The sequence below is a fragment of the Convolutriloba macropyga genome, chromosome 10 (assembly GCF_964194025.1).
Source record: "Convolutriloba macropyga chromosome 10, txConMacr16.3, whole genome shotgun sequence".
Lineage (NCBI taxonomy): Eukaryota > Metazoa > Xenacoelomorpha > Acoela > Convolutidae > Convolutriloba > Convolutriloba macropyga.
In genome coordinates, this window is record NC_134477.1 from 5,201,457 (window position 1) to 5,216,450 (window position 14,994).

At 37.4% G+C, this 14,994-nt stretch overlaps 1 protein-coding gene across 1 annotated transcript; it reads left to right on the forward strand.

Annotated features, from left to right (window-relative positions):
• Positions 1-5,253: 5,253 nt before the first annotated feature.
• On the forward strand, positions 5,254-9,466 carry LOC142348532 (uncharacterized). Its single transcript, XM_075399906.1, has 3 exons — positions 5,254-5,866; positions 5,922-8,711; positions 8,838-9,466. Exons 1-3 carry the CDS (start codon positions 5,254-5,256, stop codon positions 9,464-9,466), a joined length of 4,032 nt encoding a protein of 1,343 aa, XP_075256021.1.
• Positions 9,467-14,994: the final 5,528 nt, after the last annotated feature.

The following is a 14,994-nucleotide window of genomic DNA, read 5'->3' on the forward strand; positions in this document are numbered from 1 at the left end:
TGGCGATCTGCTTAAATACAAATGAAGCTTTTCTGGGTAACAACCGGCAAAATCCATTTCATTTCCGAAAATTCAACCTAGAGCAGATTTATGTATATCGAAACGGTTTGCCTGTGGCAGATAGTCCAATATCTACAGCTGACGACAAACGTCTTTACTTTAATACAATATCGGATCTAGCTTACATTGATAATGGACATGGAATAAGTTTGACAGATTACCCAAATCATTTTATAATGGTTTTTGATTTGACCAGTACCCAACAAGCATCCCATGACTTTATTCACCCTGAACTGACAAACTGTTCAATATCTGTTGAGTTAAAATTTTCTGTGGCCTTACCAAACAATATTGAAATTTTCATTATTGGTTAAAAAGCTGGTACAATTTTTGTTGATAGTGCAAGAAGAGTATCAAAGAATCACATTTTGACAAACTAAAAAATGGACGAAGATGATATAAATGATCTTATTCAAAGATGTGCTTTACTCAAGCATAAATTTCTGGGTGTCTTCGCTGCAAATAATTTTCCCCAAAAGTTGAAACCAAACAGTTTCCTAATTGTTAACGCAGCCACTGCAGAAAGTTTTGGCACCCATTGGTTACTATTGTGCCAGAAAGAGGAGGAGGATCAATTGTTCTTTGCTGATCCTCTCGGACAGTCTATTTCGTCATACAAAGATGTCTACCAAAGAATAATTTCTCTAGAAGAAAATGCAAAAATTTATCAGTTACTGAAGGATCAGCCAATTCAAAGTAAAAACTCAAAACTTTGTGGACTTTTTTGTATTTATATTGCTCATTATATTTTTAACTCACAAAAAATTGTAAAACTGAGTGATGCTCAATTAATTCGCTTTGCTTTTCATATGCTGTATTAACCCTTCCTTGATTGCAATAAATTATTTTTTCAAAATTTAATTTTTTCTTCGTACACAAGGCGAACACTCAACAAATCAGTATCAATATTCAATTTTCCGTATCCACTAACAAAAATATCCATAATTTGACAAAAAGCACCAGAATGAGGACCAGACAAAATGTTTTCAACTCTTCGGATAGTTTCACTATTAACAAAATCAGTTTGAACTTGTTTCGATGGAGGACGGGCGTTGTAGATCGTCTTTTGAGCAACTACTGGCATCTTCGCACAGGGTTTTTGATTTATATTCACTTGTTTTGCATTGCTAATTTTCATATTATTGTGGCAGGTAAAAGCTGGCAGTTGTTTGCGTACTGTCTGTGAGTCAACTTTATCTGCGGAGCTGTTGAATTCAACCGCCAATTTGAGCTTTGTAAAAACGTCTCCATTAGTCTCCAAAGTTGTTGCAGTCGAAAATAAAAATTTGAAGGTTGTAAAAACACAAGGCACAGGAAAATTTTGGTTTCTTTTCAAAGTTTCCTTTTCGAAAGTTGTTGTATCAAGCAAAACGTGATAATGGTTAGTTACTAAGCCGCAAAACTCAGAATCAAAATGGGCACACACTGCATAAACATTTGTGTTAGAAAGGGTGGGTTTCTCTTCGACCAGCTGAAACTTGAACTGTTTTTGAAATTGTTTAAAGTAATGTGGTGAACGCTCGTACATCGCCTCAACCATTTTTGTTGCTGGTCTTGGAAATTTCTTCTGACTTTTGTTGGAATCGTGGTTTTTTTGCTGGAGGGGGTTTTGTTGATTCCTCTTCTGTGAACTGAGAGCGTATATCTGCTGACTTTTCAATCAAGTTCTCAAATTCTTGAACAGTTAGAGAAACTCTCTGCTGAAATTCGTAATCGCTTTCCGCTTTCTTGAACAATTTTAGGAACACATAGCTACCCGTCCTTTCATACGTTTTCACAGTTGCTCTTATCAAGCGCTTATCAGTTTTCGAAATGTCGAAATAACAATCACCGAATTCTGTGTCTTTAGTGGAAGTGAAAGGCATGGCGCAACTTGATATTATTTCCCCTAACAATTATTGTGAACGCTCCAACTCAGGGGCGGCGGCAAGCTTGGATTACACGTGTGTCACAAACACTCAATTAAAAAAAAATGATTGGCGAATACAGTCTCAAGTACGCCTACGGCGTACTTGCGTCTGTTCATTACAATTTTTATGGCAAACATATGGTGCACGAATGTGATCTTTTGAACAATTTTCACATGCATAAAGCGCTCATATAAACTAGAAATTAGAAACAGATGCGACCTCAGATAATAAACATACATATTGAACACAATTTCGAAGCACTCATATACACTAGAAATTAGAAACAGATGCGACCTCAGATAAGAAACTTACATGTTGAACACAATTTCAATGGCATAAAGCAATCATATACACAACAAATTAAAAGCACATGTGACCTCAGATAAGAAACTACACATTGAACACAATATATAACAACAGTTAATTGAAAACAGATGTAACCCTAGATAACAATCTGTGGTACGCTCAAGTTAAAATTGTGTGTATGTTGGCTCAAAATTAAAAACAGATGTGACCCTCTAGTTTACGTGAAACTAATGCAAAAGTTGTACACAGAAACCCTGAGCTATAATTCGGCGGCATTCATATATGTGTTGAGTCAAATTGCAGTTTGTTTCCAGCAACAAATTCGAATCTGTTTAATTGAATTCTTTTAACACTTAACTTTTGAAATGTCGGTTAAAATTCTCGCAGAATCAGAGTCTTCCTGTGAAAGAACTCTGGTTTATCGAACAGTTTATGAAAACTTTGTTGTTCTCATCCAACAACGAAAACAAGACAATGTCTGGAACGCTTACCATCACTGTCTTCTTCCAAAGCTTCTTATAAATGCAATTGCCGCCCTGCCCGAAAAAACAGACCCTTCGGAATGCAGCATTATTACCTCAGGAGGTCACTTACCTGCAAATGTATTGCCAGCATTTCAAGATTGTAATATGGACACATTACCTGAAGAAACCAAACGAATTCTCTACCGCTACGACTGTGAGTGCGTACCCTTGTTTGAAAATCAACTCGGAGCATATCAAGCTTGTGATGATTTGGCCAATTTGTGGGGAATCAGTTCATCACCTGATTCGCCAAACAGTGAATCGACACTATCTAGTCTACCCACAACACCGGCAATTGACCCAAGTCCAACTGTTACGCCGGCACCCAGCCCATCTCTCTTTGCTGAAATCAGGAACCCTCCAAACGATTTCGATACCTTTGATGAGAACGTTCTGTCCGGAACAGCTTTTCAAACGCCAAAGCGAGAGGCTCTGAGCGACAGTTTCCAAACACCCACGTGTTCAGAGACTCCAAACGTTAGCGGTGCACCAAAAAAGCGACGACCAGAAAATTCTTTGATGGACTTATTCGATTAAATTAACTTATTTAGAACTTGAAACTTTACTTTCATATAAAAAACTGTTTCAATTTTGAGATGTTAATTTGTGCGTGTTTGAGTTATACATTTTACTTCGTTTCTATTTCTTGAATTTGTAATACAACTTCTTTTTTGTCCGTTTTGTGTTTCTATTCAAAACTTAGACAAAAATATAATTCAAGTGAGTGATCATGTTCGGACTTGTTCAGGGAAGATTTTTACTTTCCCTTATGACGCAATCACAGATATGATTTTCCAAGCAGGCATTCATGTACTGCAATCACTATGAACTGTTTAGTTTTTGTGGTAATAATCCACAATTAGACTTTCGAATCAATAAAAATTCTAAACATCTGCTTGTTAAGCCTAAAGTTATATGGAATTAACACAATTTCTGTTTTGCAAAATGTGTGCGGTTTTTGGCTCAAAAGACCTGTTAACATTATGCCAAAAGAGTAGCAGCATATGAACTCTGAAACCAATTCATAAATTGGAAAAGTTGTCAAAAATTGTAATCCGTCAGAGATAAAATTCGAAAAATTGCACTTGAAAACCCAAATGATGTCATTAGGTTCTGTTAAAAAAGTTTTTACGTCCTCTAGCAGCACCGCCTAGCTTTGCGCTCTCGTTCAACAGGGTAAAAAAAGCAGGTTTGTGAAAAAAAATTTTGAAAAAATTAAGAAAAAAATTTTTTTTTGATAGATGACCTCTGACCTTTGACCCCAAAAATGAGGGCTTCAAAAAACACTTGGGATGAAACTGATGGTGCAGGGGTTCTCAGCACACTGTGTCCTGCAAAACATCTCATCACGCTCGTCAAATTTAACTTAACCGTTACGGAGATAATTAGCGCCTAATTAACGGCTAATTAGTGACTAATTAACATAATTGCTAATTAATGAAAAAAAAAATTGGAAATTTTTTTATACCAATGTCTTTGTGGGAACATGCTGGATGTTTTTGGTCATAAGCATCATGGCCGAAAAATGGCTCCTTCACCGATTTTCAAAACATCTGGTCATCAATGTCACATTAACATCTGGCATTAATTAGCATATGAAGTACCCTAAGGAAAGATGTTAGATCGCGTTTCTTTGCATTTTTGCACATTGTGGGCCCACGGCATCAATTTCTCTCATAACACCTGTCATCGAAAAAGGCTTCAGAAAAAAGACACATGTTTCTGTCATGTAATTGTCATTTAATGACATTGATTTATGATGATTGACAGAAAAAATAACTTTTTTCGGTTCGTTTTAGAGCAATTTTTTTAGTGCGGTCCTATGTTTTTCTTCCCGGGGAGCAATTTTGCTCATCACACTTGACAGCGTAGGACAACTCTAACCACCCGTTTTTTAAGAGGTCTAAAATGGTAATTTTTTGAAAAACTCAAAAGAAAATAACATGCTTCTCCGCTTTTTGAAATGCGTTTTTTTAGGTGATTCACAAAAACAACACTCGGTATGACCCCTCTGAGGGTCTAATAGCACATAGTTTTGAAATCGGAAAGTGCTTTATATCTTTTTTACGTTTATTTTCAATAAAAATTCGAACCGAAAATTTCCCGCCAGTTTCAACCAATAAACTTTGACGAATTCAAATGTTTGAAATTGGCGCCCACCAAACTACGTTGTTATACAGAATGCCTTCATGTAACACCCTTCGTAGCGAATGCAATTACCACAAAGTGCAATACTAGTTTTCCGAATCATTCAATTCTTTCCTAAATTCAATTCAAGTTGTTATATTCAAGTCAAGTTGTTATATTCTATCGTCATGACTTTTGCTTGTCGGTATTGCGACTCTGTGCTTAGCACTAGAGGAAATCGTTCTCGCCATGAAACAAAATTTCATCCAGATGAAATGAAATTACCAACTTATCACTGTTCTTTGTGTGAGTTTACATCTCGAAAAATGTCAGAACTGGAGGAACACATGCAAACTCAACATTCAAGGTTCACAAACTGTTGTCGGGCTTGCCACCTCGGATTCAACAGTTCGCACCTCTATGCCCAACATGCAAGGTCAGTTCATTCAATTCCAGTCTTTGGTGCTGAGTTTCAACCTACTCAACCCTCCGATCAGTCAGCTTTTAATGGCAGTCTTCAATCCTACTCAATAGAACCCACGGATGACGAAATGGTGCCAGCAAGAGACCTCCAGGCGTTCATGAAGTTCAAACAGGAGCGAATTCAGGAACTGATTGATCAAAAACTATCAGCGGGCCCGCAAAAAGTTCAATTCTCAGCAGAACTGCAACTTTTCAAACAATTTCGTGAGCCTGATGAAGACGACGAGCGTATCACCATCTTCGCTAACTCTCTGATGACTCCTGTGTACACTGAAGGGCTCTCAAATGACAATTTTGTAGAAATGGTGGAAAAAATGCTCGCTGTGTTGTTTACCTTTGCCTCTTCTGGAAGTGGTTGGATGTTGGAAAGAGTTATTCGCGTCAATATTAAGTTCGCCAAATACAGACCGGCCACTGGATCTTCATTTATTGCCTTACCAACAAAGTTACAAAATTGTAGAGCCCTTCTCAACATAAGGAACCATACAGACAACAACTGTTTCATTTACAGCTTTATCGCTTATCGCAGCTTCCTATCTTAAGTGCAACAATTTTGAGGGAGAAGAAGGACGAAATGACTCTTTAAAGCTAACATCACCCGAGTTCTATCAAAACATGTCATCGCTTCAGCCTGCTGGTGAGTTTTCAATGCCCATGGGTTTCAATGACATTGATAAGTTAGAAACACTTAACGACGTAGAGGTTAACGTTTTTGGATTTGAAAACCGAGATTTGTTTCCAATGCGGGTGTCTAAAAGGACAACTTCCGAATTGAGCCTCGATTTGCTTCTTCTTTATGAGAATGATAAACACCATTACGTTCTTATCAAAGATTTGTGCAGGCTGTTCTGCTTCATCAAAAACATCAAATTCAAGTCAACTCTTCACTTATGCCGGAACTGTCTTTACTTGTGTCACAAGGATGTTAATAACTTTAAGGATCATGTTGAAGTTTGCGGTAATAATCCACCAGCTGTTATCCGCATGCCAAAACCAGACAATAATTTATACAAATTCACAAACTGGTCAGCTACTTGGTTTGCTCCCTTAGTCATCTATTTTGATTTCGAGTCGTTTCTCAAACCAGTGGCCTCCTGTGCTCCAAGTGAAGAGAGAGCTTCATCGCGACCAATTGAAGTTCACGAACCATGTGGCTTTGCATTGACTGTTATTGAGCACGGCAACCCCGAGCCCAAATTTACTCATTTGGACAGCTCGGAAAACCGCATGCAAAATTTCGTTCAAATGATTCATAAACTTGCTAAGGATATACACGAACAGAAGCGCAAACACCCTTTCTTCCGTGGTGACCGATCATCACTTCATAAAGATGCGAGCACACAGTGTTGGATTTGTGAAAACGAATTCTCAGAAACTGACGAAAAAGATCTGGACCACTGCCATTACAGCGGCGGCTTCCTGGGTTGGGCCCACCCACAGTGTAACAGAGCGCGCCGGAATTCCAATTTTATTCCCGTAATTGGACACAACATCCAAAATTATGACCTCCATCATATTTGTCTTAGTCTGCAAAAGTGCGAGCCGACAACAACAATCAACGTCATACCAGCAACAGACGAAAAATACATTGCAATGATGCTGGGAGTGCAAGTTGATAGAGTTGAGAGGGCTGACAAGAAGATCGTACCTGTTTACGAATATCTACGCTTCGTTGATTCTTACAAACTCTTCAACGGATCTCTCGAAAAGCTGGTGGAGTCCTTGCCAGAGTCAGAGTTTGGAATAATGGAGTCTATGTTCGCCCATATTCCTGCACCTGACAGACAACTTCTGAAGCAGAAGGGTTATTACCCTTATTCCTACATGAGCGACCGGTCAAAGTTTGCGGAGAGGGAGCTGCCGGCTCTCAGCAAATGGACGAATTCTTTGGAAAACGGAAAAATATCAATCAATGAGTCCGAATTAGATAAAGCGAAGAAGATGTGGCAGCTGCTAAACTGTGAGACAATGCAGGACTACCACGATTCCTATTTGAAACTGGACGTTGCCCTTCTGGCCTGCTGTTCGGAATACTGTCGCAAAATCAGTTTCCAGACATACAGATTGGACGTGGCGCAATTTTTCACAGCGCCAAATATGGCAAAAGATGCAGCTTTACGGATAACAAAAGCACGCGTAGAACTTTTGACAGAACCCGAGCACCTGCACATGATTGAACAGTCAGTAGGAGGCGGAATTACTTCCGTATTCGAAACGAGGTACTTCAAAGCCAACAATCAGTTCTTACCGGGCTTCAACCCAGAAGAGGCTTCCACATTCGGGTTGTGCCTCGACGCTAATAATTTGTATGGGGGTGTCGTGCAGAAAGAGCTGCTCCCGATCGGAAGCTTTAGATTTGCCAATGAAGTTTCCATTAGCCAGATCTTGAATATGCCTCAGGATTCTGCCATCGGCTACTTTGCTGAAGTGGATCTGGAGTGTCCTACAGACGTTCACGACAACCAAAGGGATTATCCGCTAGCGCCTGTAAAGGAAATTGTACAAGACGTGTGGCTAAGCGATTTCCAAATCAACCTAAAAGAGCAGTACAATATTCCTGAAGCTAAGGTCCCTAAACTACTGCAAACACTGTTTGACAAGAAGAACTACGTAGTCCATTATAAATTACTCCAATTATATGTGCAACTTGGATTACGTATAACGAAACTTCACCGCGTGCTGCAATTCAATCAGGAACGATGGCTCGAACCGTATATTACCTTGAATAGCAATATGCGGAAAAACGCAACTAATAAATTCCAACAGAATTATTATAAACTCATGAATAATTCTGTATATGGCAAAACAATTGAGTCGAAAAGGCGACAGTCGAGGGTGGAAATTACACGAAATGCGGAGAGAGCAGAAAAACTTGTTTCGAAATTCGAATTTGAGAGATTCAAAATATTTGGGGAGAACATGGCCGCTATGTGCAGCAAGCCGAAAATTATAACATGGAATACGCCGACTATTGTGGGTGCAACTGTGCTCGACTTGTCTAAGTACTATATGTACCGCTTTCATTATCAAGTTATGCGACCAAACTTTCAATGTCGTCTATTGTACTCGGATACAGACAGCCTCTTATATAGAATTGAGTCAAAAGATCTGTATGAGGATTTAGCCAACCAATCTGCGGAAGTAAAAAACGAATTCGATTTTTCATCCTATCCAGAAGACCACCCACTTCACGACAACAACAATAAGTCTGAAGTCCTTAAATTCAAGGACGAATTCAGTGGAGACTATATATCCGAGTTTGTGTGCCTCAAACCCAAGATGTATTCAATCACATCAAAAAGTGAGTCCATATAATGAATAATTTCTAACCCCTTCCCTCAGTAATTTGAATGCAAGTTAAGTGCGTTGGAGGAAACTACATTACAAAACTTAATAGCTTATTGTAAAACATGTTTACCTTGTTTAGGTTGTCGCAAGTTGTCTGCTAAAGGTGTGACCAGGGCAGCCCAAAAACTTCTCACCCACGAATTATATAAAGAAACTCTCCAAACATCGAAACCAGTTAGAGCGGTAAATACAAGAATAACATCCGAAAATCATGTACTGAAAACGGTGACAGCTAATAAAATATCTCTATCCGCATTTGATAATAAGAGATATATCTGCGGAGATGGGTTGCGAACGCTCCCATATGGACACTTTTCTGTGGTGGGCGATAATCAAAGCGAAACGTCTAGTTCGCTCGGATGGTTTGATCCTGACCAAAGTCAGATAAGTTGGGATTACAGTACAGAGAATAGTGACAATTTAAGTGAAATTTTTCGTGATACTGAAGTGGATTGGGACTTTCCAACATATCTACCACCCCCCGAGAAAAGAATGAGAAAACACTGTAGCGATAACTTGAACCTACTTCTGGACAATTCCAGCCACTATTCGCCGCCCGATCCTGGTTTCATTAATGCGGGAGGAAAAAGAGATGAGGACATTTCTGATGACCAAATTGTTGACTTTGATAGAAGCAGCTCAGAGGAGGAACAAAGTTTTTGTTCATTCATTGATTTAGAAGCTACAGAAAGTAGCGGCGAACAGTGAAAGGGACAGTGTACAAACTCAATTTCATAGTGTGTTGAATTCAGAATAGTGTTGAGAAATACTTTGTGCGAGATTTGTTCAGATTTTGTTTGGAGTGTTGCTTTAATTTGAACGGCCCTGATTCAATTTTTATTTTCAGTTCAATTTGTACGAAAGTTTCTTTAGCCTAAGTTCAATAAGCGGACGGTCAAGTTAGGGGAAAAAGAAAGTCAGACGGCGAGACAATTACCGCCACATTATCCGCATAAGAACTTATCCGCATGCAATTATATAACGTATTATCCGCGTGCAATTATATACCATATTATCCGCATGCAATTATATACCATATTATCCCATGCAATTATATACCATATTATCCCCATGCAAATCTATACCCTATTATCCCCATGCAAATCTATACCCTATTATCCCCATGCAAATCTATACCCTATTATCCCCACGGCATGATAACCCCCCCCTTTCCCAGTGCTCCCTATATTTACTACTCACACCTACTTTCGAGTATACCTCAGTACTGCGTTATACGAACTAAAAATGAATCATTGGTCGGTTCAGATAAGATTTTCTCTTCTCAGAGTTGTTCGAGTGTTATTGAGAGCGAGAACAACAGCCTTACTACTTAGTGTTGCACGTGAAGTTCCCGACATTAACCTTGCGACACATGTTATAAAGATGAGTTGTAGAGCTACGAGCAAATTGAAAAATATTTCCAGATTTCCTTAAAAAGCTGAAAAAACGAACAAACGAACAAACGGACAAAACAGCTGATAATAAGACAACGCAAAATATATTAAGCAGAATAAAACATCTTTGATTTTGAAGAGCATACAAAAATGGAATAAGTTACCCATTAACGTAAGAGCGAGGGAGAACAAAACTCTATTCAAAAGAAGAGAGTTTTTGCAACGTCAGCATGAAAATTTTCCAATAGATAGACAGTTAGAACCATTCGTGTCTTTTTTATAGATAGTTGAACGAACAGCTTAATGGGTATCATCAGTTAATAACCAAAAGATTAATGTATAATATTGATTTTTTCAATAAATATTCATGATTATTCTGAAGGCATGTAAACTTTAACCTTTCATATTATTAATTTGCATGTTTGAAAAAAAATAATTCGAATTTTTCTAGACTACCCGTTTTCCCAAGAGTAATTGATGAAACAGCAAAAGAGTAAGTTTATTGAATACAATTGAAAATCGAAAACAACTTTCTTTTTTGTTTGAACAGATAACAGTTTTTTGTTTGTTCAGGCAAATGGACAGTTCCGTCGAATAGAACACAAAATTAGCCACAGTTTTTCTAAAAAACTTGAACAAAAAGATTTTTATTAGGATAGATGACGAGGGTTTACGTTACGAGCGCAAAACAAAGTCGGTCCTTTTGCGGTATAATAATGAACAAAAGAGGTTCATCTTCAAACTCATTATTTTAGAGATACAAATTTAGCAGACTGAAAAAAATTTTGTGTATTCCCTGGTAAAAGAAACTCATTGGAAGAAAAATGCAACAACAAAGAAAAAACTTTAAATTTGATGAACACTTTGCAGCATCAGAAATAACTCACAACCCGGATTTAAGTTAGATGTAAAAAAGTCAACTTATTTTTGGATGTGAGGGTCTGTGGTGGTGCTATCAAAAAGAAGAAAAATCAAGCAGGTTTTGACAAAATTATAACTGATATGCGTTGAATGATTCAAATTGCTTTCATTCTTTTTGTTTTAAAGAAAACTCAACAATCAAAAGCAAAGAAATAAATTTCATTGGAAAGCAATGAAATCAATTTCATTGATATCAGCAGCTTAGCCATTAAAATTGCTTTTTGCTCTTTGATAGTTGAAAGTTGAGACGTGAAAAAATGTAAACCGTTGCAGCATCAGAAACAACTAAAATTCTTGATTCAATTTAAATGTTCAATATGTATACATTTTCAATCTGAGGAAAAGTGTCACTGCTTTCAAGAAGAAGATTCAAAGCAAGTTTTGGACAAGAAGACAACTGATAAGATTTGATTGTTTCATTTTGCTGTCATTCATTTTTTGTTCTATAAAACTCAAACTTCAAAAATGAGGAAATCATGTTCGTCGAGAACCCTTTGATAGTCAGATTTATTCATTGGTATTAGCAGCAATATACGAGTAGTTACCTTGGGGAGCCCTCGAAAGTGCTTTTTGCTATACGTTTTTTGGAGGTAAAAACGTATAAAAATGAAAAAAACTTGTGGTATTTTTGCCTTTTTCCGTTTTATTTCTCGCGGCAAATCTACCGGAGGCAATAGTGATGAAACTGTTTTTTGCATTGAAAAAAAAAGACATCGATGAGCACCTCTAACAATTATAGTTGCAAAAAATGAGACTTATTGTTTGAACAGATTTTTTTGTTCAGGTAATTTGACTTAACAGTTCCATCGAATAGAACACGAAATTAGCCACAGTTTTTCTGAAAAACTTGAAAAAAAAGATTTTCATTAGGATGGATTTGCAGCATCTGAAATTACTCACAACCCGGATTGAACTAAATGTAAAATCACTCTACTTATTTTTGGATCTGAGGGTCTGTGTTGGTGCCATCAAAAAGAACAAAATCATGTAGGTTTTGACAAAATTATAACTGATATGCGTTGATTATTTCAAATTGCTTTCATTCCTTTTGTTCTAAAAACTCATCCATAAAAAGAAAAGAAGTCAATTTCATCGGAAAATAGTTGATAATCAGATGCTGTCATCCGTTTTATCAATCGGCGAGTACTTTGAGGACCCATTGAAGTTGCTTTCTGCTTTGAGAACGTTGAAAGTGAAGATGCCTAAGGTTTTAAACTGTTGCAGCATCAAAAATAATATAAAATCTTGATTCAATTTAAATGTACACTAAATATACTTTTTCAATCTGAGGATCCTTTTCGTTGCTATCATGAAGAAAACTCAAAACAGGGACAACAAGAAGACTGATATGTTTTGTACTATAAAACGAAAACTTCAAAATAGAGGAAATCATTTTAGCCGAGAACACGTTGATAATCAGATTTAGTCATTGTTATTCACAACAATGGACGCGTATGTACCTTGGGAGTCGTTGAAAGTGATTTTTGTTTTACGATTGTTGGCGGTAAAAACGTGTAAGAATGTAAAACTTAGTTCCAATAGTGATGGAACTGTTTTTCTTTTTGCCTTGAAACGAAAAGCCAGCAGTGAGCACCTCTAACGATTATAGATGCGAAAAATGGGTCTGTAACGAGAAGGAAAAAGCTAAAGTCAGCAAACTGTTGAAGCGCTTTTGCCCTTCATTTTTATCTGGCTCCCAACAAAATTTTCAGTTTACCTTAATCAATATGCAACATCCATTATAGAATTCACTGGCCATAATGGACCTAAAATATTTATTTTAACAAAAAAAACCTCTGAAATTGTTTCACTGTTTTTCAGTCATTTTCATCTCTTAATCAAATATTTGATCTATCAGCCAAATTATGAAACATCATTTTCGTAGTTGATTTACAAATATGTGCAGAATTGAGATGATTGGCAGGTGGCAAATGAACAAAGACCGGAAACCAATAAAAACTTAAATCATGTTCAAAATCACTCAGTTCCAAGAGCTTAGATTAGATTTCTGTGCGGAGCAATTCACAATTCCACGTATCGGACATAACAATGGGAGATATACATAAAACTACATTCTCACTTCAGCGTAGCTTGGATAGAAGCTTAGAACACCCCACCAGCGTTCCATACAACAATGATTTCGCTAAAGCGTACATACTAAGCCCTCTAATCCATTCCTTAACTTAAATTGTTAGAATGCCCTAGTTTTTTATAGGATATACAGATTGTGGTGACCGAGACAACAGAACAAAGAACAGCATCCAGCCTACCCAACGCTATATTTATAAATTAAAGCGACAAACATTAAATAGCAGTGCAAAGTTTAGTCGAAAATGATTGCGGACACTGTTTTCAATGACTTTCAAGAAGCCAATGACGTCAAAAAGGCGCAACACGCTGTGATTGTGAGAGCTAACCTACACAAAAAACTGGACGACTTTGAAGAGCACATAAACCTGTGAGCAGCAACTGGAAACGGCCCCTCAATGATGGCCCTATTGTTTGAAGAACCAAAAAGTTGTCACGAAAAAAATGATTTAGCACTAGAACAACTAAGCATGAGCTCTCCGAAAAGAAATCAACATCTCTTCAAAAATCTATAGATAGTTTTACCGAGGAGTCATTTTGATCAAAACAAGTCAACAGACTCAAACAAAAAGCACAAACCTCAACCATAATAGCCAAACGGAAACTGTAATAATATACTTAACAATTAAGAAACACATGGTGCAAATCCCCATTTTTATGCATCAACAAATAAACCGCAGCAAATACTTATACAGAACACAAAAGAATAGCCTGGAAATCAACGAAGAGGAAAGATGCAATGACGACAAGCAACAGTGACAACAGAAAGTAAACAACAAGCAGATAGTACAAATCACTTGTTGAAACGAGCGATACAAGCGTACGACTCTGCCCAACCAGGGTTCCTAGAAGAGAGTTGTCAAAATGCACTAACTCACTGGTGTTTTGGGAGGCAATACCTTGGGTCAGGTACGTTGGTTCCACATTTAGCTGATTCCTTGGTGACATATGGCAATGTAAACTGCTTGAGCGGTATTTCAGGTGGCATCATACCAAGGAATGATATGACGGCTCCCCATTCAAACAAAGCATTGGGGACATATAATAGTGGACATGAAGTTACAGGTGTTACAGGAAGCAATACCATGGGGGCAGGTAGTCTGGCCCCGCATTAATTTTTTCAATAATTTTTTTGCTACAATAGGAGCTAACTTAGCAAAAAAATTTTCTTCACCAAAACTGACACAGAGAGCAAAACAAATAAATTCTATGTTTTTCAGGACAATTGATGAAAAAGAGGTTACTGCCGTTATCGCTAAGACTAAGAAAAAGTACAGCACAGATTGCTATAATTTGAATTACGTCTATATCAAAGCTGTATCGGCAAGTGTTTCGCCGGTTCTGACGATGCTCTTCAACAAATGTTTTTGAGGAGGGAAATTTTCCGAAGCCTTTTAAAATAGCAGCCATAATACCACTCCATAAAGATGGAGACAAGAGCAAACCAGAGAATTACAGACCGATCCCATTGTTACCTATCATTGGCAAAATATTTGAGTTCCTAATTTTTGATAGAATTAAAAACTATATAGAAAAATTCAAGATACTAAAAGCTAATCAATTTGGGTTTAGATCAAACCACAACACTACCGACGCAATTGTTTCATTGTTAGAAGATATCAGAATGAATAAACAAAATAACGCAAATGAAATCAAGGTTACTTTTCTGGACTTGAGAAAGCATTTGATACTGTCGACCATCACATTCTCCTAGAAAAATGTTCAGATTATGGATTGAGGGGTAAAACTTTAAGCATAATAGCTTCCTTTCTGCACGACAGAACACAGGTAGTAAAACTGAAAGGAAAATCGTTAAAATCTAGACAAGTGTCG

Coding starts and splice junctions, on each gene's coding strand:
- LOC142348532 (XM_075399906.1), top strand. CDS start 5,254: ATGTCAGAACTGGAGGAACACATGCAAACTCAACATTCAAGGTTCACA. Junction 5,867..5,921: donor ACCAACAAAGTTACAAAATT/GTAGAGCCCTTC, acceptor TTTCATTTACAG/CTTTATCGCTTATCGCAGCT. Junction 8,712..8,837: donor GTATTCAATCACATCAAAAA/GTGAGTCCATAT, acceptor TACCTTGTTTAG/GTTGTCGCAAGTTGTCTGCT.